The 25,652-nt window shown below is 38.3% G+C and overlaps 1 protein-coding gene across 6 annotated transcripts in view; it reads left to right on the forward strand.

Annotated features, from left to right (window-relative positions):
* Positions 1-25,652, forward strand: part of MYO6 (myosin VI) — a 185,358-nt gene that overhangs the window by 103,804 nt on the left and 55,902 nt on the right. For all 6 annotated transcript variants that reach the window (XM_066253755.1, XM_066253769.1, XM_066253778.1 and 3 more), the window contains exons 8-13: positions 4,207-4,304; positions 4,521-4,685; positions 11,771-11,851; positions 14,625-14,805; positions 21,622-21,766; positions 24,514-24,671. In XM_066253755.1, coding sequence (XP_066109852.1) covers positions 4,207-4,304; positions 4,521-4,685; positions 11,771-11,851; positions 14,625-14,805; positions 21,622-21,766; positions 24,514-24,671 — 828 coding nt within the window. The remainder of the gene's footprint in view (positions 1-4,206; positions 4,305-4,520; positions 4,686-11,770; positions 11,852-14,624; positions 14,806-21,621; positions 21,767-24,513; positions 24,672-25,652) is intronic.

The following is a 25,652-nucleotide window of genomic DNA, read 5'->3' on the forward strand; positions in this document are numbered from 1 at the left end:
AATGATATATCACCTCACACCAGTCAGAATGGCGCTCATGAACAAAACAACACAGAATAAGTGCTAGCGAGAATGTGGAGAAAAGGGAACCCTCCTGCACTGCTGGTGGGAATGCAGACTGGTGCAGCCTCTGTGGAAAACAGTATGGAGATTTCTCAAAAAATTAAAAATCGAACTGCCTTTTGACCCAGCTATACCACTTTTAGGAATATACCCCAAGAACACCATAGCACTATTTGAAAAGGAGAAATGCACCCGCATGTTTGTGGCAGCATTGTTCACAATAGCAAAGATCTGGAAACAGCCCAAGTGTCCATCAGAGGACACTTGGCCGTCAGAGGACGAGTGGATTATAAAGCTTTGGTACATATATACTATGGAATATTACTCAGCCATAAGAAATGATGACATCGGATCATTTACAACAACATGGATGGACCTTGATAACATTATACTGAGCGAAATAAGTAAATCAGAAAAAACTAAGAACTATATGATTCCATACATACGTGGGACATAAAAATGAGACTCAGAGACATGGACAAGAGTGTGGGCGTTATGGGGTGGGGGGAAGAGAGGGAGGGGGTTGAGGGAGGGGAGGGGCACAAAGAAAACCAGTTAGAAGGTGATGGAAGACAATTTGGACTTTGGGTGATGGGAATGCAGCATAATCAAATGTCAAAAAACCGTAGAGATGTTTTTTCTGAACATTTGTACCCTGATTTATCAATGTCACCCAATTAAAATTAATTAAAAAATATATATATATAAAGTCCAAGCATGCTTTTATGGTAATTAAGCAAAATAAATACAACAAAATTAAATTTATTCAGACATTAAAAAACATTTTTATGTTATATTTTTTGAGTTATGCTTTTTAGAATTCGTAAAAAAGAAGGGTTAAAAATTTTTTAAAGGCCAAAATGTTATCTTTTTATATATATAGAAACATTCTTAGTAAGGTTTAGTAAATTTGGCAGGTCCCGGTGTGAATGTGTTTTTTCTTTCTTTCTTTCTTTTTTTTTTTTTTTATATTTTTCTGAAGCTGGAAATGGGGAGAGACAGTCAGACAGACTCCCGCATGCCCAACCGGGATCCACCTGGCACGCCCACCAGGGGCGACGCTCTGTCGCGACCAGAGCCACTCTAGCGCCTGGGGCAGAGGCCAAGGAGCCATCCCCAGCGCCTGGGCCATCTTTGCTCCAATGGAGCCTTGGCTGCGGGAGGGGTAGAGAGACAGAGAGGAAGGAGAGGGGGAGGGGTGGAGAAGCAGATGGGCGCTTCTCCTGTGTGCCCTGGCTGGGAATCGAACCCGGGACTTCTGCACGCCAGGCCGATGCTCTACCACTGAGCCAACCCGCCAGGGCCTTGTTTTTTCATTCTTGTGTTTATGAGAAACATGAGCCTGATGTGTCCTAGCAATTTCTTCAATGTTTGGGCATATATTTGAAAGGCAAACTCTTATTTTCTCATCAATACATTGAAGAATTTCTCTCTTTTTACTCTTAATTGTGTTGAGGGTAGAAAATTCTAATGCACATAAATGGGATTTTGAAAACTGTAGTAAAATGTTCAAAGCTTTTTTAGATATTGCCACATATTTTTCTTTTACAGAAATCTAAAAGGCTTCAAGAGACAATTCCTTATGTTTAATCATCAATCCATGATCAGTGGATATAGCTGCCAGTTCTTCTTTTCTGTTAATGTTAAACCAAAATCACTTGAAGCTTCCATAAATGGATTTCTAATCCAATTGTATTGTTCAGTGTTAAGTGATGGAAAATGCTATAAATTAACTTCTGCCCATCAGCCTTCAAGTCCTATTTTATTTACACTTAACTTTTTCTCACTTCCAGAATTGGATTCTTCAACATCGTGCTTCTTTTTGAGAAATCTATCCATTTTATTTGGGTGTATTTATCTAAAAATAATATAATGATGTGTTAATAATAAATATAATAATGATTTGTTAACAAAAAGAGTGTTATTTCCATAGTGAAATGGTATAATGGAGTAACTGTATTTATTCTTATATCTGGACACATGCTGTGAACCAGCGTAGTTAGTGATTCCAGGACCCAGTGAGAATGGTGCAGAATTAAGAAAATACCCAGAATTAAGAAAATACAGGTCGGGAGGGCCCTGTAATTGCTGCTGGCAAGAACAAAGTGTGTTCAAAAACTGCATCTTGCTTTATTTATAGGGTAAAATGGGCCATTAGCAAATCAATGAGATCTTTGATCATGTTTCCAAGGCAACAATTAGTATTCTGATTGGGTTACTTGAGGTGCAGACATGCTTCAGAATTGAATATAAGGCTGGTTTCTTCCATGATGTGTTATACAATATGTAGTGTTCTAGAATTGAGGAAAGTTGTAAAGTATTATTTCAAATGTTCTTACAGCCTCTTACTAGAGGATAGTAGATATTAACTGGTAGTACATAGATATCTTTTGATGCCATCCTTAATTGAAGTTTGGAATGAGTATATTATTAATAGCATTAATATAATATTCTAATGGAGAGACCTTTATTCTATTTTTGGATATTTTATTAGTATATTAAATCTTTTGCCTGACCAAGAGGTAGCGTAATAGATAGAGTATCAGCCTGGGATGCTGAGGACCCAGGTTCGAAACCCCAGGGTTGCTGGCTTGAGCATGGGATCATAGAGTCCAAAGGTCACTGGCCTGAGCCCAAGGTCGCTGTCTTGAGCAAGGGGTCACTGGCTCAGCTGGAGCCCCCTGGTCAAGGCACATATGAGAAAGCAATCAATGGACAATTAAAGTGCCACAACTACAAGTTGATGCTTCTTATCTCTCTCTTCCTGTCTGTCTTTGTCCCTGTCTCTTTCTCTCTCATACACACACACACACTAAAAAAAAAAAATTAAATCTTTCAGTAAAAACTGGTAATGGAGTCAGTAAAGGAGTCAGGGAGACCTGTAATTAAGTCCCTCTTTGCTAATAACTAGTCATTTAGTCAGGTGCCCTTCCACAAGTCAGTTGACCGTGTTGGACATCAGTTTTCTTGTTTATCTGAAAGGTGAGGTATATACGCTAACATTTCTTTTAGTTTTACAGTACTTTCTTATTTTGGCAAGTGAAAAAACTGAAGAGTGATCTTTAAAAGGGTTTAGAGACTAGTTAAGCTTTATACTGTACTGTGAATGACTTTTTTTTTTTTGTGGCAGAGACAGAGATTCAGAGAGAGGGACAGATAGGGACAGACAGAATGAGAAACATCAATTCTTCGTTGTGGCTCCTGAGTTGTTCACTGATTGATTTCTCCTCTGTGCCTTGACCGTGGGGCTACAGTAGACTGAGTGACTTCTTGCTCGAGCCAGCGACCTTGGGCTCAAGCTAGTGAGCCTTGCTCAAACCAGATGAGCCCGTGCTCAAGCTGGCAACCTCGGGGTCTCGAACCTGGGTCCTCCACATCCCAGTCTGATGCTCTATCCACTGCGCCACTGCCTGGTCAGGCTACTGTGAATGACTTTCAAAAATTTTATAAAAAAATATTCTAGCAGTAGACATTATGCAGTAATTTATGAGGTGATTGAGGATGAATATGTGAATAAGATTGACATTAGTCTGATATGTTTATAGTTGAGACTGCTAAATACAAGAATAGACTCTAGTAACCTTTTTGCAGTCATGTGATCTGTCTGATTATAAAAGAAAAACAATTACATTTTTTATTTGTTCATTGAGATTTGAAAATATTCTGAAAATTTTTTATAGGTAATTCTATAAATTAGTTTGTTAGTATTGTTGTATGTACATATAAAAATGTTAAATCTGGAAGTTTTATTAATATATACAATATTTTAGACAAGTAAGTCAGCTAATAATTTGTTGCCTATATTTTGTTACAAGAGGTTTTCTGTTTCCTATTATAACCACTATTGTACTCTAGTAGGGCTGATGTATTTGTGAAGATCTTAACATTTTTAAGGAGTTATTTTAAAAGCTGAGTTCTAGTGACTTTTAAAAATTTAGTCTTTTACCATATATATTTTCAATATTTTTAAAATAACTTTCTCTTCTCTTGTGTTTTAATAGTCCTGAACATAGTTGTGGTCAGTAAATGTTTGTGGGATTTGACATTACATGTTAAAATTTTTGAGAACATTTTTTAGCTATATTTTCTAATTTTCTTTATGCTAATTTTTTGATGGGATATTTTCATTTCTTTTTGTAATAGCTAACCCACTCTTAGAAGCCTTTGGAAATGCAAAGACTGTTCGCAACAATAATAGCAGTCGATTTGGAAAATTTGTAGAAATACATTTCAATGAAAAGGTAAGAGTGAGTTTGTCGATGATATGTTTGGGGAGTGATTTGAAAAATACAAGGGTCTTGATAGATTCGGTGTGGTACTTGAACTATAGTTAATTTAAGTTTATCTTTGTTATAAATATCTTTTGTAATAACAAAAGATAAATATTTTAACATTTGCAGGTTATACTTTAAAACTTGAAATGCAAAAATATATTTTTTTTCTGTTTTGTTTTTTAGAGTTCAGTTGTTGGAGGATTTGTTTCACATTATCTTCTAGAGAAATCTAGGATCTGTGTTCAAGGCAAAGAGGAAAGGAATTATCATATCTTTTATAGGTTGTGTGCTGGTGCTTCTGAAGATATTAGGGAAAAACTTCATTTGAGCTCCCCAGATAATTTTCGGGTAGGTTGGATGAAAAAATTTCATACAAGATTTGCATATTGAATTGCCTACAATTATAAACCTTATTTTAGTGGATTTTGATAGTCTTTTAACATAACTTATGTTAACTTTAGTGTAATGTGACAGAAGGACTTCTGTACTAAGTAGATCTCTATTGAAATTTACTGCTGACTTTATATACTGCTCACAAAAATTAGGGGATATTTCAAAATGAATATGAAGCAATAAAATATCCCCTAATTTTTGTGAGCAGTATAGTATAACACTGTCTGAGGAATATTGTAATGGGATAAATAGGGTGATGTTAAACCCTTACCAATTTAAGCTCAATAAAGAAATTTATAATGGTTCTGTAATGCTGGCTTTAAAGTTACCTTTTCTTTCTTTCTTTCTTTTTTTTTTAACAGAGACAGAGAGAGGGATAGATAAGGACAGACAGGAATGGAGAGATGAGAAGCATCAGTCATTAGTTTCTCATTGTGCATTACGACACCTTAGTTGTTCATTGATTGCTTTCTCATATGTGCCTTGACTGCGGGCCTTCAGCAGACTGAGTAACCCCTTGCTCGAGCCAGTGACCTTGGGTCCAAGCTGGTGAGCTTTGCTCAAACCAGCTGAGCCCGCGCTCAAGCTGGCGACCTTTGGATCTCAAACCTGGGTCCTTTCTCATCCCAGTCCGACGCTCTATCCACTGTGCCACTGCCTGGTCAGGCTACAGTTACCTTTGACTTTCTGTAAAAAAAATAAAGTTTGACCACTGAATTAATATGAATAAAGCACCTGTGATTATCTTCCTTAATACAATTCAACAACAAATATTGACTGCTTGTCCATTGTCTAATGTCTTCTTGGTTGCCAGACATTGTGCCAGGGTTAAAAAGATAAATGAGGCCTTGGCTGGTTGGCTCAGTGGTAGAGTGCCAACCTGATATGTGGAAGTCCTGGGTTCGATTACTGGTTGAGACACACAGGAAAGACAACCATTTATTTCTCCCCCCTTTCCCTTTCTCCTTCTCTCTCTTCCCCTCCTGCTGCCATGGCTCAGTTGATTCAAGCATGTGGCCCCCAGGCACTGAAGCTGGCTCCGTGGTGTCAGGTGCTAAAACTAGCTCATTGGCAGCATGGCTTCAGATGAACATAGCATCGGCCCAAGACAGGGGTTGCCAGATGGATCGTGTTTGGGGCGCATGCAGGAGTCTGTCTCTTATCTACCGTCCTCTTGCTTACAGAAAAAAGGATAAATGAGTGTTTCTACTTCTGAGCAACTTAGAATCTGGTCACACACTCACACATACACAGTCTGACTAATGTGCTGAATGATAAGAAAGATATACATAGAGTGCTGTGGCATAGAATGCTGGGCTTTTGGGAGAAGCTAACTGGAACAATGGATCAGAAACCTGCAGGATTTTCTTTTCCTTTCTTTTTTTTTTTTTTAGCCAGAGAGACAGAGACAGAGAGAGGGACAGACAGAGAGATGAGAAACATCAATTTTTCGTTGCTGCACATTATTTGTTCATTGATTGCTTTCTCATATGTGCCTTGACTGGGGGTACTCCAGCTGAGCCAGTGACCTTTGGGCTCAAGCCAGCAACCATGGGGTCATGACTATGATATCGTGCTCAAGCCAGTGGCCTCGCGTTCAAGCTGGTGGGTGAGCCTGTTCTTAAGTCGAATGAGCCTGTGGTTAAGCCAGTGACCTCGGGTTCTGAACCTGGGTCCTCCGCATGCCAGGTCAACGTTCTGCCCACTGACCACCTCCTGGTTAAGTAGGATTTTCAAGTGTTAATCTGAGAAGGAAAGATGTAAAGGGTGTTTGCAATAAATGCAAAAAGATGAACAAAGAAAGGCAAGAAACGGTAGGAGTAGAGGCTTGAGAGTTTGGACTTCCTTCTGTATTTAATAGGAAGATATTGAAGGACTTTAGTAGGAAATTGGATATCAGATCTGTATTTACCTCTGGCTTTAATATGGAGATGGCTTTTAAAGGGGTAGAAATGGAATGATTGATATTGCAACCAAGGCTAAAGTGGTTGGGAATCTAGGGCTATCTGTTGAAGTGACCATTGCTCAGTGTCTGAATTTGGCTTATACATGGCAAGGTTATAGCATAGAGGATGTACAAAGTATTAGGAGGTAATATTTGTAGGATTTGGAGACTGACTGTGGTGGGGAGAAGGAAGAGTCTGGAATAATTTTACAACATTTGACTAGGCAAACTGGGTGGATGTAAACGCCATATTGGGGCCAGGTGAGTTCCAGTTTGGAGCCCGTGGATCACCTGAGCAGAGATGTTCAGAAGATTTTAGGTATACTAATCGGAAGATCAGTGTCAGTGCTGGAGTGACAGGTTTGGGAGATGGCAGTACTCTGGCTGTTATTAAAAACTGTGACAGTGAGCAGATGAGATTGTGAAGAGAAATTGCATAATGTAGGAAAGCAGGTTGAGCGGATGCAGAGTTCCTAGAAAGAAAGCACATGTGGAATGGTGAGGACAGTACGGGGAGAATCGCTAGTGCCAAGAATCACAAGCTCATCGAGTTTCAAGAGTGGTGGCTGGGGAGGGTTAGCATTATTTGCAAATTCACAGCTAGAAAATAGTGTTCCTGTGAGGGCAATATGGGAGTCACAGAATGGGGGTTAGGAATGTGGTTTGTATAAATATTTCCAGGTAATTTTGATTGTCTTTGGACGGAAGTTTTCCATTTGAGAATCATGACACATACATATAATTATTGCTCTGTGCATGTATATGTGTGTACACACACACGTGTGTGTGTGTGTGTGTGTGTGTGTGTGTTTTGGCAACCCAGCTTCTCTTTATTATTTCAATTAGTTTCTTTTTTTTTTCTTTTTTCATTTTTCCGAAGCTGGAAACGGGGAGGCAGTCAGACAGACTCCTGCATGCGCCCGATCTACCCGGCATGCCCACCAGGGGGCGATGTTCTGCCCCTCTGGGGCGTCGCTCTGTTGCATCCAGAGCCACTCTAGCGCCTGAGGCAGAGGCCATAGAGCCATCCCCAGCGCCCGGGCCATCTTTGCTCCATTGGAGCCTTGGCTGAGGGAGGGGAAGAGAGAGACAGAGAGGAAGGAGAGGGGAAGGAGTGGAGAAGCAGATGGGCGCCTCTCCTGTGTGCCCTTGCCGGGAATTGAACCCGGGACTCCTGCACGCCAGGCCGACGCTCTACCGCTGAGCAAACCGGCCAGGGCCTCAATTAGTTTCTTTAAATGTGTACTTGGAAATTTTAAAACTTAATCGTTTTAAGATGCTTTATGACTTTATTTATATACTTCTGAAAGGTCTAACCTTCCTTTAGAACTCACCAATTAATTGAAATGTGCTGTTAGTTGCCCATATTATCTTTTTTAATATTACATTTTATTTATTTATTTATTTTTGGTTTTTGAGAGAGAGACAGAGAGAGGGACAGATAGGGACCGAAAGATAGAAAAGGAGAGAGAGGAGAAGCATCAGTTCTTCATTGTAGCTACTTTGCTGTTTATTGATTGCTTTCTCATATGTGCCTTGACCTGTGGGCTACAGCAGAGTGAGTGACCCCTTGCTCAAGCCAGTAACGGTGGGCTCAAGCCAGCGGCCATGTGGTCATGTGTATGATCCCATGCTCAAGCCAATGACCCTGCACTCAAGCTGGTGAGCCTGCGCTCAAGCCAGATAAGCCCGCACTCAAGCCAAAAACCTCGGGGTTTTGAAACTGGGTCCTCTGCGTCCCAGACCAATTCTTTATTCACTGAGCCACTTGCCTGGTCAGGCTACGTTTTAATTTTCATCAAGGTGATTTATTCATATTATTTTATTTTTTTGATATTTATTTAAATAAAGTCATAAAGCATTAATTGAATATTGGGGTACAGGTTTAGGTGTGCAACTCAGTAAACATCAAGTGCACACTGCATTGTGCACATTATCTTCATGAAGGTAGAAGAGGCATATTTCTACAGTGATTTTTACAAAAGGAATATAAATTAATGTGAATTATATGAAATGTAATAATGATGATGTGGCTTTGTCCTCAATGAATTAATGATAAAATGACCTGACTACTCTTGTTTTACTCTAGCGTTTCTGCTTGGAGGCTTAGGAGCATAGTTTTTGCGTGTCACAGAACATACTGCCTTTCCTGGTACATTGTTAGGCATCCTAAGAGTGTTTCCTGCTTCTGGGAGAGTTTCCTGCTTCTGGGAGGCATGCTTTCCTCTTTTCCAGGAGAGTCCTTTTGGTGTTAGGGAGACTGGAGAAACAGCATTCCCTTCTGCCCAGATACATCTGCTGTCTCAGATAGTCCTCTCACCTATGCATACACACTCTTTTGTATTCCATCCCTCAAATGTTTATACCTTAGCACTGGCCGGTTTGCTCAGTGGTAGAGCGTCGGCCTGGTGTGCAGGAGTCCCGGGTTCGATTCCCAGCCAGGGCACACAGGAGAAGCGCCCATCTGCTTCTCCACCCCTCCCCCTCTCCTTCCTCTCTGTCCCTCTCTTCCCCTCCTGCAGCCAAGGCTCCATTGCAGCAAAGATGGCCCGGGCGCTGGGGATGGCTCTGTGGCCTCTGCCTCAGGCACTAGGATGGCTCTGGATGCAACAGAGTGATGCCCTTGAGGGGCAGAGCATCGCCCCCTGGTGGGCATGCCGGGTGGATCCCAGTTGGGCGCATGCGGGAGTCTGTATGCCTCCTCGTTTCCAGCTTCGGAAAAATGAAAAATAAATAAATAAATAAATAAATATAAAAATGTTTATACCTTAAAGTGATTTTAAAGTATGTTGGTAATTTCATCAGGTTTTTCTGTAGTTTACAGAAGCTATAGAGAAGATTGTAAAGACAAAGAACCCTATGGTGGGGTGAACACTTCCAAATTTTTTTTGTCACTACTCTATCCAAATTAGTATGTAAACAATTACAGATTTACAACTGATTGAAAACATTTGTATTAAGTACATGTGTATTTTGGAAAATAAAAGGTTTAAAATTCTTGCATTGGCCCTGGTCGGTTGACTCAGTGGTAGAGCAATGATGGCCCAGTGTGTGGAAGTCCTGTGTTCAATTCCCTGTCAGGGCACACAGGAGATGCGACCTTCTGCTTCTTCACCCCTCCTGTCTCTCCCTCTTCTGCAGCCTTGGCTTGAATGGTTCGAGCACTGTTGGCACTGGGTGCTGAGGATGGTTCAGCAGCCTTGCCTCAGGTGTTAAAATAGCTCAGTTGCTAAGCAACAGAGCAGGGGCCCAGATAGGCAGCGCATTGCCTGGTAGGGGGCTTGCTGTGTGAATCCCAGTATGGGCACATTTGGAAGTCTGTCTCTGCATCCTCGCCTCTCACTTAATAAGAAAAATTCTGGCATTATTCAGAATTTTCAAGTATTTTTGCAAGTTTTTTGTGAAACATTTGTTATAGTGATATAAACAAAGACCCTTGAACATAAATGAAGCTTGGATAGAAAGAGAATGATGACAAGAATAGTTAACAGCTTTCCATTTACAGAAACTTGGAAGAAACAGTTATTTTTCTTAGGTTTTAATATTAAGTCCATCTGTCCAAAAGCCAAGTAATTAATAAAACAGTTGGGGTGGGGGAATAAAACTCTTGTTAGCAAAGAAAACACCTGTTTGGGCTCTGTGTGTTTAAGCTACTATTATCTTATATAATAGAACTCTTTTTTAAATAGTTAATTGAAAATGTTTACCAGTACTATTCTCCCTCCCTCTCTCTTGTTTTTTTTTTCTCCAAAGAGTCTAGGAGTGAAAGAAAAACTTGTTACATACGATATTTTGGTTTTAACTAATTTTAATATTTAATAATTATAATAGAGAGGAAAAGATAGATGCATTGATCATCTAAAATACTAATTTATTCCAGAATTATTCAATATTTACTATAATTCTTTTTCTTGGTGTCTGTATGCTGTGGTATATTTGCTCTTGGAATTCATGCCATGATGCATGGAATCATAGTGACCGGTTTGAGAGAGGCTGGGAGTTTTTTTAAATTTGCCTTCTTGTCTCCCATGTACTTCCTTCCTGCTCCTCCCTCACTCCCCTAAAGGGAGGTAGATTCTCTTTGAGACAAATAGAGGATTATTTTCTTTTCAACTACTTCCCTTGTTATATGTATTGAAAGCACTTAGCCTTTAAAAAGTTTCTGGGCAACAAAGTACATTTTTGAGATACTGTAATTTGAGTAAGTATGAAGGTTCGTATAGCAAGTATTGTAGTTTATGTACAGCATGTTTTAGAGAACTGATTCTAAAAATAAAAAATTAAGAAACTCAAGGATTGCCTGACCAGGCAGTGGTGCAGTGGGTAGAGTGTCAGCCTGGGATGCTGAGGACCCAGGTTCGAAACCCCGAGGTTACCAGCTTGAGAGCAGGTTCATCTAGCGTGAGCAAGGCTCATCAGTTTCAGCATGGGGTCACCGATGTGAGTGTTGGATCACAGACATGACCCCCAGGTTGCTGGCTTGAAACCCAGGATCACTGGCTTGAGCAAAGGGTCACTGCTGGAGCCCCCTGATCAAGGCACATATGAGAAAGCAATCATTATGAACAACTAAGGTGCCACAACAGAGATGCTTCTCATCTCTGCCCCTTCCTGACCTTTCCTGTCTCCCTCTCACTAAAAAAAAGAAAGAAATTCAAGGATAATGCTTGTTAATTAGTTTCAATGTAAAATATTACTTGATATATTAAACTACATGGTGTGAATCCTTATTTGAGAGACTACATATTTAGGAAGAAGATGATTTTCATTATTATCTGTAGTAGATGTGAAGATGTTTGACACTGAGAATGTTTAATATTGCTGTCTGTTAAATACAGGTAGAATTTATGGTATTGATTTTTATGTTAATCATTTTATCTATCTGGAGGGATTAGGATTTTCAACATCCCTGGTGTGATTAGAAGGAGTGAAATGCTTACAGAAAAGTACTGATTTTAATTGAGAGACGAAGTGATGCTCAGGTTATGGGTAGAAGTTCTTTATGGTTAGCAGAACTTGATAAGCTATGTTGTCTTCTGGGTTATTTTCCTGAGGATCAGATCTGTTACTTATACTTTACATTTTTTTGTCACAGTATTTAAACCGAGGCTGCACTAGATACTTTGCTAACAAAGAAACCGACAAACAGATTTTACAGAACCGAAAAACTCCTGAGGTATAGTAGCCTTTTTTTTTTAATTAAAATATTTAATACAAAAGAAGTCATACTGAAAGATGTATTTTTTACTTTGGATTCCAGATAAGATTTTAAACATCTTTTACTTTTAAAAGCTAACTACTCATCCAACTCTCAGAGTGTATGTAGCACTTGGTGCCTGTGTTGGGATCTACAGAAGCTGTGGGTTCTGGTTCTGGGTTGGGCCTCAGTGCCCTGCTCTCCTCTTCTTCTTTTCCCAGCATGAAGGTGTGGAGTTGCCTAAGAATTATCCTGTGCTAATATTTTTGAAACTTCCTTTCATATTACCCATTTGGGATTAAGTTTAAAATATGTCCTTTATATAGTAATTACCTACTTCTGGGCAGAAATAAGTTTTGTACTGGACACTGAGTAAGCATCATTATGAATTAATATTTATATATCATTGTATTTCTTTTTAAAACATCATATTTCTGTAATATATTATGAAAAGTTTTATATATAGGTATTACTGAATTATTACACTTCTAAAAGTAATTGTAGTTATTAAGTAGTATTTTAGAAACATTAAATCCTTAATCTAAAATCTACAACCCTTATAAATTTTAATGTACAATGTTTAATAAGTGGTATTAAGTTGTACTTACTCAATGAGCTTAAATGATAAATATAGAGTCAGGATTAATTATTGGGACTAGTCCTATTGTCCCTTAGTTTTATTAAAAGATTTATTTTGAATATTTAATTGAATAAGTTTCTATTGTATTCAATTTTTAATGCTCCTGCATTTGAGAGTAAGGTGCTTTTGACTCCTTTCAAAATGAGTGAGATGAATTATGGCTTTATTATACTCATAGAATAGAACAGAAAGCAAATGAAAATTCCCATTATTTTGAATTCCAAGCAATTAATTTCTAAGTTGACATTTTACTTATCGTTTTAGTCACAGATATCTGAATTATAAATTAGAAAACTTTATTTTTTTATATCCATGGTTGTAACTTTAAGATACAACATTTATTATGATATCTTCCTTTGTCACAAAAACCTATATTTTCATAAGACATCAAAATATGGAAACTGTATTTTTTTCTGCTAAGATAATAGAGATATTTCCTTTGGCATGGAATAGTCTGAGTAGAGAGGAAAGCAAACTGGATTTTACCCTTTTCTTTTTTCTTAAGATTTTATGTATTGATTTTATAGAGAGTAGAGAGAGAAGGTATGTGTGGGGGAAGAACAGGAAGCATCTAATAGTTGCCTCTAGTGTGTGCCTTGACCAGGCAAGCCCAGGGCTTCCAACAGGCGACATCAGCATTCCAGGTCAGCGCTCCCTGCACTGCATGACCTCTGATCAGGCTGGATTTTACGCTTTAAAGGGTAGCATGCACTCTTGCACTCTTGGTACTTCCCTGCGAAGAAAATGTACTCTTTCCGATTCTAGTGTCAGCATACTTTGTTAGGAATCTCATTCATATTGTTGAGTTTATACATGGAAATATATAAGTGAGCACTGGATTAATATGTTTAAATTACTTTTTTATGTCTTCTTTATCAGGAGGATGAGGTGATCATTTTGATTAATTAAAATTCTTTGCCTAGTTCTGTTTGAGTGTCTTTACTGTGTGTAATTTTAATAGAATGCATTGTTTTTAGTCTTTCATAACGAAAACATGTTAACATTTGATTAGAAACAGTTTTTAAATGATGTAAACATTCAATTGCAAGACTAAAAATTCTGCAGGTGTGTTTTCTGTTAACTTTGTTTGCAAGTAATTGTTTCTTTTGCTTCTTTTAAGAATAAAATAAAATTCTTTTTATCTAGGCATTTTCCAGAAATTTTAGACAAACATCATTAAATATTTTAAAGAATTTTGTGAAAAGACAATCACAACTTTAGCTGGGAAGCAATTGGCAACTGGGAGTAGAAGAAACATCTCCTAGAGCCATCTTTAATGGCCAATTAATTTCATGTCTTGTTGCCTAATGTTTAATTTTACTTATTCATTCTCAAGTTCTGGAAAATTCCTAGCCCAACTTTCATGTGTCCAGTAACTTTTACTTTTCTCCTTTTTGTTTATGCAGGCCTGACATTTTTCTTCCTTTTCCGGGTTTGTTATAGGTTCTAACAAAGGAATACTTTTGATGCATGTTCTTTTGAGGGAAAGCAAATTTTCTCTTCCCTTTTTAAAAATTTTTTCAGTCATTGCATACAATTTTAGAGTAAGGCTAATGCTAATACATTTTCCCTCATATATACTTATAATATTGAAAGGTTAAAAAATTATTTCAGGCCATGAAAATTATTAATCTGTTCTCTGTTTACTACTGTTGAATATTAGTGCAGTTAATGGCAGTTAACCTAAAGGGGTATAATGCTAAATGTCAAATTTAAATTTTTTAATAATTTTTTGACTCAGTTTGTTTTGACCTAAGGTTCATATGAATTAATTTCAACCACTGGTATTTCATTTTTTTTCTTAATTTTTATTTAATACTCTAGCATTGTAATGCCTTAAAGTTCATATAATTTAATTGGAAAATACCTCATTCCGTTTTTGGCTGGAATTTTTATTGAGGTAATTATAGATTACAGAGTGATCCTGTGTACACTTTGCCTAGCCATTTAGTTTTTGAATTATTAGAATACTAAAGTTTTCCCATTGACATGTTTTATTTTTGCATGTTATATAGTGCATAAATAAGACATATAGTTGAGGCTTTTTGGCTTGTTTTTTAGTATACATAAAGAATATAAAGAGCAGTTAATTGATGTCTTCTTATTTTATAGTATCTTAAGGCAGGTTCCTTGAAAGACCCTCTGCTGGATGACCATGGGGATTTTATTAGAATGTGTACAGCCATGAAAAAGATTGGTTTGGATGATGAAGAAAAGCTTGATCTCTTCCGGGTAGTAGCTGGCGTCCTGCACCTTGGAAATATTGATTTTGAGGAAGCGGGCAGCACTTCAGGTTTGTTTGTTTTGTTTTAGGAGGAGTAAAATACGGAATTCTGTCATTTCTTTGTCTTATGTAAATTGAATCTGTGTGCAGAAATTTCTAGAGAGTACTGTTACATGCTGAATCATCAAATGAAGGATACTGCATTATTAATCATTATGAACTGTTCTGAAGAAACTAGTGATACTGATGAGGAATAAACTCATCTTATGAAGGACAAGTAACTAACTGCCAGGGTCATATTTAGTTAAAATTTTCAACTGATATACTGTACTTTCCCATTAAGTGAACAGAATAATTCTTTATCACCTGTTAAGGTATTTTGATGTTTTTTGGGTACACTGATTTGAACTTGGATCACTTAATTAGAGCAATTGACTATATAAAATCCCACATAATTTATTACTGGAAAATGAAAATAGATTGAGCATTATGCACATTGAAAAGAGCATTTAAATGCAAGCATGATAATTTTTCAATTAGTATTATATTTAGTGTTATATAAAGAGTAAGAATTTATTTTTTTAATTTTTTTACTTTTTGAGGTGGGTCTCTCTCTTTGAGGTGGGTCTCTCTTTTTTATTTTTAATTTTTTTTACAGAGACAGAGCGAGAGTCAGAGAGAGGGATAGATAGGGACAGACAGGAATAGAGAGATATGAGAAGCATCAGTCATCAGTTTTTTGTTGCAACACCTTAGTTGTTCAATGGTTGCTTTCTCATATGTGCCTTTACCGTGGGCCTTCAGCAGACCGAGTAACACTTCGCTCAAGCCAGCGACCTTGAGTCTAAGCTGGTGAGCCTTGCTCAAACCATATGAGCCTGTGCTCAAGCTGGCGGCCTTGGGATCTCAAACCTGGGTCCTCTGCATCCCAGTCCGATGCTCTATCCACTGCGTCACTGCCTTGTCACGCAAAGAATAAGAATTTTTATATCCTCTTAAGTTTGTTTATGAATACAAAGGTTGGCAAACTATGGCCCATGACTAAATCTGACCAGGTGACTCTTTTGGTAAATACGATGTTATTAGAACACAGCTACACCCACTCACTTACATCTTGTCTGTTCTAGTTAGCTTTCATGCTACAGTGGCAGACTTGAGCAGTTGTGACAGAGAGTGCATGGCCAGCAAAACCTAAAATCTGACACGTTAGCAAAAAAGATTGTTGATGCCCACATAAATACACTAATTTAAAAATCTTATACTGAGTTAAAACAATTGAAAGCACTATTTCATATAGTAAGTAGTTCATAACATAGGCTTTGGTGTCAGATCCAGTGTTGGGATTCAAATAATTTAACAGCTGGTTCTTTGCCTTAATGACTGTTTTGAGTGTAAAAAAAAAGTATACGGAAAGGTATATATTGTAGTTCATTATTTCATGCATTTTATAGTTAAATAACAATAAAAGAGGTACACAAAACTAGATTACAAGTTTTAAAATATTAATGAAAAAGATTAAATATCTGACAAAATACAATAAAACTATTATTTAAGATATTTTCATATTGCTTCTTGATTGGCATCCTCACTTGCAATTTTTTTCACCTATGAGCGGAACGAACATCTCTGGGCATTTAGGATACGCTGTTGTGCAGATAAACCTTAAAAAAGAGTAAGGAATGTAAATTTGTGATTTCCACATTGGGCGACTGCCCAGGCGCCCATCTTAGAGAGAACCCTGATTACAAGTGCCATTTTAACAACCGCTTTGCCGAACTCAACAAAAAATTAGGTATCGGTTCTGCAGAGCTGGCACACACTGGCTGGATCCCACCACTGGTCAGATCCAAGAAACACTCTGAGTGTTTGTTTTTTCATTTGTAAAATGAAGAAATAATCCATGAAAAGTGCTTTTAAAGTATAGTAACTGGCAACAGTGTGCATACAGGGAAGGGCACAAGAGTAAGGAAAAAGAACATTTAAGAATGTGTCAGTGTGGCCCTGGCTGGTTGGCTCAGCAGTAGAGTGTCAGCCTGGCGTGAGGAAGTCCTGGGTTTGATTCCCAGCCAGGGCACACAGGAGAAGTGCCCATCTGCTTCTGCACCCTTCTCTCTCTCTTTTCTATCTCTCTTTCCCCTCCCACAGCCAAGGCTCCATGGGAGCAAAGTTGGCCCGGGCGCTGAGGATGGCTCTATGGCCTCATCCTCAGGTGCTAGAATAGCTCCGGTTGCAGCAGAGCAACGCCCCAGTGGGGCCGGGCATTGCCCCCTGATGAGCATGCCGGGTGGATCCCGGTTGGGCACATGCGGGAGGCTTGTCTGCCCCCAACCCCCTGCTTCTCACTTCATAAAAATAACAAAAAATAAAAAAAGCGTCAGTGGTGTGCAAGACCCTTTATATATTGTATGTCATCATAAACATCATGATCATAATCTAAACTTGATAAAGATGAGGTAGGGGATATTATCTCCATTTTATACAAGTGCAGCCTGCACATAAGTTAAATGTTTATTTATTTTTTAAATTTTATTTATTCATTTTAAGAGAGGAGAGAGAGAGAGGGAGAGAGAGACAGAGAGGGAGAGAGAGGAAAGAGAGACAGAGAGAGAGAAAGGGGGAGGAGCTGGAAGCATCAACTCCCATATGTGCCTTGACCAGGCAAGCCCAGGGTTTCAAACCAGCGACCTCAGCATTTCCAGGTCAACGCTTTATCCACTGTGCCACCACAGGTCAGGCAGTTAAATGTTTATTAATGATATTGTAGATGTGAGAGCTGGGTTCTACCCAGGTTTATTTATTTATTTATTTATTTTTATTTATTTTTTTCTTTCTTTTCATTTTCCTGAAGCTGGAAACAGGGAGAGACAGTCAGACAAACTCCCGCATGCTCCCGACCAGGATCCACCCGGCACGCCCACCAGGGCAACGCTCTGCCCACCAGGGGGCGATGCTCTGCCCATCCTGGGCGTCGCCATGTTGCGACCAGAGCCACTCTAGCGCCTGGGGCAGAGGCCACAGAGCCATCCCCAGCGCCCGGGCCATCTTTGCTCCAATGGAGCCTTGGCTGCGGGAGGGGAAGAGAGAGACAGAGAGGAAAGCGCGGCGGAGGGGTGGAGAAGCAAATGGGCGCTTCTCCTGTGTGCCCTGGCCGGGAATCGAACCCGGGTCCCAGGTTTAAATAATTGTTCCTCAATGCTCCTAGTTACGAACCTTCCCAAGTGTTGTAATCTGTGAATGAGGAGATTGAAAAAACCAGTATTAATGACTTTTAGATTTAATGTCCTGTGGTACTGTGAGGTCAGTAACATCAGGGGTAGCATAGTGTAGTGTTTACTAGCACATCCTCTTGAACCAGACTCTTCACCATGTTATTAACTGCCCGTGTGACCTTGGGCCAGGAACTTACCTTCTCTGTGTCTCAGTTTCCTCACCTGTGTATGGGGATAACAACAGTTATAAAGAGAAATAAGTGAGTGAAATATTTGTAAAATGATGTCAATACTTATGTCTGGCACATAGTAATAACACCATAAGTATTTTTAGTGAATAAGTAAAATAAAAATACAGATCACTCCCAGTTTAAAATGGAAAAAAAAGGAAAAAACAGGTATGTTCTTAGTGCGCATTAAATTTTTTAATTAGCTTTTTGAAGGTTTTAAAAATTTATTTTGAAAATGTAATTAATTTTAAAACACATTTCATTTCTTCTATGTCATTGTTACACCAAGGGAGCAAGTGGTAGTTGTAAGTAACACAAAGAAAGTTTAGAATATTTAATGCACACTTGGCAAGTGTTGTTAGAAGAGCTCCGGTAGCATTTTCTTACCTCCTGTTATCCAGATGTAGAACATACAGATGTATGTAGAGCAGTGGTCACAACCTTTTTTGGGCCACGGACCGGTTTAATGTCAGAAAATATTTTCAGGGACCAACTTTTAGGGTGGGACAGTTAAATGTATCGTGTGACCGAGACAAGCATCAAGAGTGAGTCTTAGACGGATGTAACAGAGGGAATCTGGTCATTTTTTAAAAACAAAACATCGTTCAGACTTAAATATAAATAAAACGAGAATAATGTAAGTTATTTATTCTTTCTCTGCGGATGGGTACCAAATGGCCCACGGATCGGTACCGGTCCACGGCCTGGGCATTGGGGACCACTGATGTAGAGGATCTGAGTGTGGTTGGAAAGCACTTAAACTTGGTCAAAAGGCACGCATGTATTTCTGCTCTCTTTTTCTTTTCAAGCTTTTTTCTGTTGACGTGAAAATGAGCAGAAAGAGAAGATTGGAATGATGCAATAAATCAATAGAGATAATAAAAATGGTTACTTTTTTAATAGCTAAGATTTCATTATATTACTCTTTTTGTTTGTTTGTTTGTTTGTTTTTGTATTTTTCTGAAGTTAAAAACGGGGAGGCAGTCAGACTCCCGCATGCGCCCGACCAGGATCCACCCGGCACGCCCACCAGGGGGCGATGCTCTGCCCATCTGGGGCTTCGCTTTGTTGCATCCAGAGTCATTCTAGCGCCTGAGGCAGAGGCCATAGAGCCATCCCCAGGGCCCAGGCCAATTTTGCTCCAATGGAGCCTTGGCTGCGGAAGGGGAACAGAGAGACAGAGAGGAAGGAGAGGGGGAGGGGTGGAGAAGCAGATGGGTGCTTCTCCTGTGTGCCCTGGCTGGGAATCGAATCCAGGACTCCTGCACGCCAGGTGGATGCTCTACCACTGAGCCAACTGGCCAGGGCATTATATTACTCTTTATTCTTCCTATCACCCTTTCTACAGATCTACATGGTTTCTAATTAGAATTTACTTTTTCCAACTAGAGAGATCAATTTTGACATTTCTTTTTTTGTTGTTTTTGTTTTTTTTGTTTTGTTTTGTTTTTGTGGCAGAAACAGAGAGAGGGACAGATAGGGACAGACAGACAGGAAGGGAGAGAGATGAGAGGCATTAATTCTTCATTGTGGCTCCTTAGTTGTTCATGGATTGCTTTCTCATACGTGCCTTGACCGCGGGCCTTCAGCAGACCCAGTAACCCCTTGCTCCAGCCAGCGACCTTGGGTTCAAGCTGGTGAGCTTTTGCTCAAACCAGATGAGCCCATGCTCAAGCTGGTGGGCGACCTCGGGTCTCGAACCTGGGTCTTCTGCATCCCAGTTCACAGCTTTATCCACTGCACCACCGCCTGGTCAGGCAGTTTTGACATTTCTTAACAATCTGAAAAAGCTCTGAATATTTTTGTAATTATTTTACTAGAAAATTTATTCCCCAATAGATTTTTAGAGAACACCGTTACTGAAAAACTTTTGCTTGATGGAAACACAAAAAATACCGATTGGGACTTTCTATGCTTTTTAAATTTTACATAGCAAAAAATATGTTTTAACAAAATGTTTTTAAATGTTTAAAGATGTTTTTCTTTGGAAGGGAGTAACATAAAAATTTTACATTATTTTACAGAATTTGCCTTTTAAAAATTTTTAAAATAAATTATTTTTTTTTGTTAACTTTACATAATTCCCAGAAGCATATAGGAAACTTACATAGTAAAAGAGAAGTATTTAAATATATTAATGAATTATTGATGATAATTTTCTTTTATAATTGTTATTTTAGAGACTGCAGAGATGTGTAGAAACTAAAAATTAGTAGTAAACTTAATTTCATAAAGTTAAAGGTTTATTAAATCTAAGAATTATTTTCCTTTTTTATAACAGCTTTATTAAAATATATAATATATAATTCAAACCATACAATTCACCCATTAAAATGTACTATCAGTGGTTTTTAATACATTCAGTGTTGTGCAGCCATAACCACAATCAGTTTTAGAACATTTCAACCCCAAAAGGAAACTCTATATCCTTTAACACAGGGGTCCCCAAACTACGGCCCGCGGGCCACATGCAGCCCCCTGAGGCCATTTATCCGGCCCTTGCAGCACTTCCGGAAGGGGCACCTCTTTCATTGGTGGTCAGTGAGAGGAGCATAGTTCCCATTGAAATACTGGTCAGTTTGTTGATTTAAATTTACTTGTTCTTTATTTTAAATATTGTATTTGTTCCCGTTTTGTTTTTTACTTTAAAATAAGATATGTGCAGTGTGCATAGGGATTTATTCATAGTTTTTTTTTCTTATAGTCCGGCCCTCCAACGGTCTGAGGGACAGTGAACTGGCCCCCTGTGTAAAAAGTTTGGGGACCCCTGCTTTAACATTTGTGTTTCAAAAAACACCATCCAAGAATTGAAAAGACAACTCATAGAAAGGGGAAAAATATTTGCTACTAAAAGTATTCCTTAAAGTTTTCTGGGATCATATGAGGTTTTTTTGTTTTTGTTTTTTAAAGAGACAGAGTCAGAGAGAGGGATAGACAGGGACAGACAGACAAGAACAGAGAGATGAGAAGCATCAATTATTAGTTTCTCATTGCGCATTGCAACACCTTAGTTGTTCATTGATTGCTTTCTCATATGTGCCTTGACTGCGGGCCTTCAGCAGACTGAGTAACCCCTTGCTCGAGCCAGTGACCTTGGGTCCAAGCTGGTGAACTTTTTGCTCAAACCAGATGAGCCCTTGCTCAAGCTGGTGACCTCGGGGTCTCAAACCTGGGTCCTCCGCATCCCAGTCTGACGCTCTATCCACTGCGCCACCGCCTGGTCAGGCTGATATGAGTTTTAATGATAAGGCACTACATTTCTTCAGAGATATAATATGTTAGCAAGGATTAGAATTCACTCATTATATTTTTTGTTTGCAGGGTCATAAATGAGCCTTGTCTATTCCACAGTTGTATATAAATGAAGGATACCTCTAAGAAGTGGATCTCAAAAGTCTGGTTTACACTATGTTTACTAATTTCAAATTAAAATATATTTTTATTAGGTGGTTGTAATCTGAAGAATAAATCTACTCAGTCATTGGAGTATTGTGCTGAGTTACTGGGTTTGGATCAAGATGATCTTCGTGTGAGTTTAACTACAAGAGTCATGCTAACAACAGCAGGGGGCACCAAAGGAACAGTTATAAAGTAAGTTCTCTAACTCATTGCTCTTTAAATATCTGTGTTGCGGTTTGTCAAGGAAAAATCTTTTTTTAAGAACACTGAGATTTAAAATTGATCTTTATGTATGATTCATTCTTTTCATTATGATGTTCTAAAACATGTGCTTCATCAGAATTCTGTGCCTCTCACCACAGTAATCCGTCATACAAATTAACACTGACTTCCATGGCTCTTCTAGTTGTTTCTTATAGATATATACTGCATTGCACAAATTGGGAATTTATAAGGTAAGAGAGAGGTTTCATTTTGTACAACTATGAAAATACAGGGTGGAGCAAAAGTAGGTATGTGGAACATGAGAGTTTGTTCTTGTCTTGTTAGTTATTAATTGTATTATTTTCCATACGAACGACTGTAAACCTACTTTGGCCTCACCCTGTATGAGTTGATTATATTAATATTTGTTTTAGGCAACAGAAAATTTTTTTTTAGCTTTTCTGACCTATATATTTTGAGATATAATTCACTCTTTTGAAGTGTATAATTCAGTGATTTTTAGTGTATTTACAATGTTGTGCCTCTCCAGGCAATGGTGCAATGGATAGAGTGTCAGCCTGGGACGCTGAGCACATAGGTTTGAAACCATGAGGTTGCCAGCTTGAGCACCAGCTCACCAGCTTGGAGCATGAGGTCACCGGCTTGTGTGTGGGATAATAGTTATGACTCCATGGTCACTGGCTCGAGCCCAAAGGTCACTGGCTTGAAGCGCAAGGTCACTGGCTTGGCTGGACCCCCTGGTCTAGGCACATATGAGAAAGCAATCACTGAACAACTAAGGTGCCACACTATGAGTTGATGCTTCTCATCTCTCTCCCTTCCTGTCTGTTCCTATCTGTCCCTCTCTCTGTAAAAACAAAAAATATTTTCAATCATTGCCATTATTTAGTTTCAGAAGGCAATCAACCATTTTACTTTAAAAGTGATTTTCCTTGCAAATGGCATGTACTAAAATTTCTATTTAAGTAGAACTTACTTTAGTAAAACATTCAGCAAATGGAATTTTCCCTTTCCTTTAGGATTCTTTATTTAGAAGAAATTACAAATGACAGAAAAATAAAAGGCTAGCCAGGATTTTTTCAATTAATAACCAAAAACTTCTAGGTTGTATCTGGGCTTTTATGTACACTTTGGGCTCTAAGCCTGTTTTAGATATTGTTGTGTTTAATACCATAAAATAAAATTGACACTCAGTAATTATTTGGAAGCATTGTGAGATCTTTATTTGTGGGGAATAGATTCTCTATCCTTTGCTATATAAGACAGGCAGTGAAGTTCTAGCAACACACTTCAGAAAAATTTCAATTTAAAATAAGAAGGGTTAAAAAACTCTTAGCCATTTAGGAAATTAAATCAATACTTTTGGAAATATTATCCAGGTGTGCGTAGCCTGTTTCATTGCTAAGCTAATTACAAATGATTCTTACTCTGACTAACACCTGAGTGAGGAGGCTGCACAGTAGTGCCTTACAGTTGCTTGGTCCCTTAGGGAGAGGTCTGAGGCACAAGGGAAGGCTGGAAAAGCACAAGTAGGTGGTGCTCAGGCATCATGTCCTCCATTTCCCCTGTGTTCTGGAGCCGTTCTTTCATGTGTGTCACGTATGGAGTCTTCATGTAACACTCACTTTATGAAGAGTTATCACTGTAGGAAATGTGAGTTGGAAAACCACTGGTTAGGATGGATTGAAGTGTCACTCACCTGAATGACTCAAGTTGACCTGAATGGAATTTCTTGAATGTCAATTTCCAAATTTGACTTTTTTTTTTTCTGTTGTTTCCATGGTCCTTGTATTACTTTTATGATAGCATTTAGCATGGTGTTTAGAAATTCTCTTTTATGGCATTCTCTCTTTATCAGGACTATCATATTCTTGAGGACAAGGGCTGTGTGTATATCAGCAATATCGAATACTTTTATATCATGTAGTTGCTTATATTAAGTTGTAGATTTGGACAGTTCAGATTTTAAGATGTAAACATTTTTTTCTAAACAATACAAACAAGTTACTGAACTTTTAAAGTTACTCTGAATTAAACACAATTTCTTTTGCATTTAAAGAAAATCAGAAGGAATATTATTCCTCTGAATAATTTATATATTCAACATGTACAATGAAGTGTATAATAATAAAGCTAAAAAGAATTTTGATCCCTGGCCAGTTGGCTCAGTGGATAGAGTGTCAACCCAGCGTACAGAAGTCCTAGGTTTGATTCCCTGTCAGAGCACACATGAGAAGTGACCATCTGTTTCTCTTCCCCTTCCTCTTCTCCTTCTCTCTCTTTTCTCCTCTCGCAGCCAGTGTCTCAGTTGGTTCAAGCATTGGCCCCAGACACTGAGGATAGAGCTCAGTTGATTCAAGCATCTGCATTGGCCCTAGACAGGAGTTGCCAGGTGGATCCTGGTCAGAACACATGCAGGAGTCTATCTCCCCTCCTCTCCCTTAAAAAAAAAAAAAAAGAATTTTGAGCCTGAAATTCTTTTACTCAATAATTGATTTTTATCCAGTTATAGGTAACTCCTTTAGTTCTTCTCTTGTACTATTCTACTTCACCTCATTTGTCTGTGCATATCCACAAATGACCTTTTGTAAAATTTACTTTGTTCTTCACAATGAATATATAGATATACTTTGATACTTTGATCTTGGGTATCTGGCATAATTTTTATAATACATTACTATGAAGACTTTTGTTGATACAGTCTTCTTTTACAGGGTACCCCTGAAAGTGGAGCAAGCGAACAACGCCCGTGATGCCTTGGCTAAGACCGTCTATAGCCATCTTTTTGATCACGTGGTGAACAGAGTGAATCAGTGTTTTCCTTTTGAAACATCATCCTATTTTATTGGAGTCCTAGATATTGCTGGTTTTGGTAAGTACAGTTTTGTTTGTGAGTTTGTAGTAGTTTTATATTTTTTCATTCAGTTTTTTTACACATTTAAAATTAAAAAAAACTTTTCTTCTTATAATACTTTTCATTTAATGTATTTTCAGTTATATGCCTTTACTTATATTTTATTTCATAAAATGATTTAAATAGAAAGCTGCTATGTAAAACAAAGGAAAAGACTCATGGGTTTTGCTTACACTAATGCTAAAATTAAAACATGTTGATTGAAACTACTATACAGTATGACCTCATTTAATGTCAATAGGTTCTTAGAAACTGTGACTTTAAGCGAAAAGATGTATAACAAGACCGTTTTTACCATGGAATTATCAATATAAACAAAAGTTAGTTTTCTAGGCATATTTCTGGTCATAAAAATATCTCCAAACTTCCAAATAAAGACTCAAACACTTCTAATTAAACATGCCAATAAATGTGAGCTATATATACATTTAAGAAAATGAATAAAAACAAGTAAAAGTATTATTTTCCAAACCACTTAGCCCCGTTCAGGGACACGTATCTTGGCAGCTCAGGAAGCAAGGCGGGAACCCTCCCCAGATAGGACATCTTTACATCTCTGGGTGCACTCACACCACCCACATTCACTTAGACTGAGACAATTTAGACAGGCCAATTAACCTAATGTTACAGCTATGAGATATGGGAGGAAACCAGAGTACCCAGAGAAAGCCCATACAGACATGGATTAAAGGTACAAACTCCACATAGATATTACCTCTGGTTGGGAATTAATTTTTTTCTCACCAATGTTATAACAAAATAACGTTATTTGAAGACCTACTGTACCTAGTAGACAGATATCTCTGTACTCTTACATGAACGCAGCTGAGTAAAAGTAAAGTCTTGAGTGCTAGTAATAAAGAGAATTAGGTCATTGAAACCACTGACTACCCAGTAGAGCTGGGTACAGACTGACCTAGCATATACAGTAGTCCTAAC

The sequence above is a fragment of the Saccopteryx bilineata genome, chromosome 1 (genome assembly GCF_036850765.1).
Source record: "Saccopteryx bilineata isolate mSacBil1 chromosome 1, mSacBil1_pri_phased_curated, whole genome shotgun sequence".
Classification (NCBI taxonomy): domain Eukaryota; kingdom Metazoa; phylum Chordata; class Mammalia; order Chiroptera; family Emballonuridae; genus Saccopteryx; species Saccopteryx bilineata.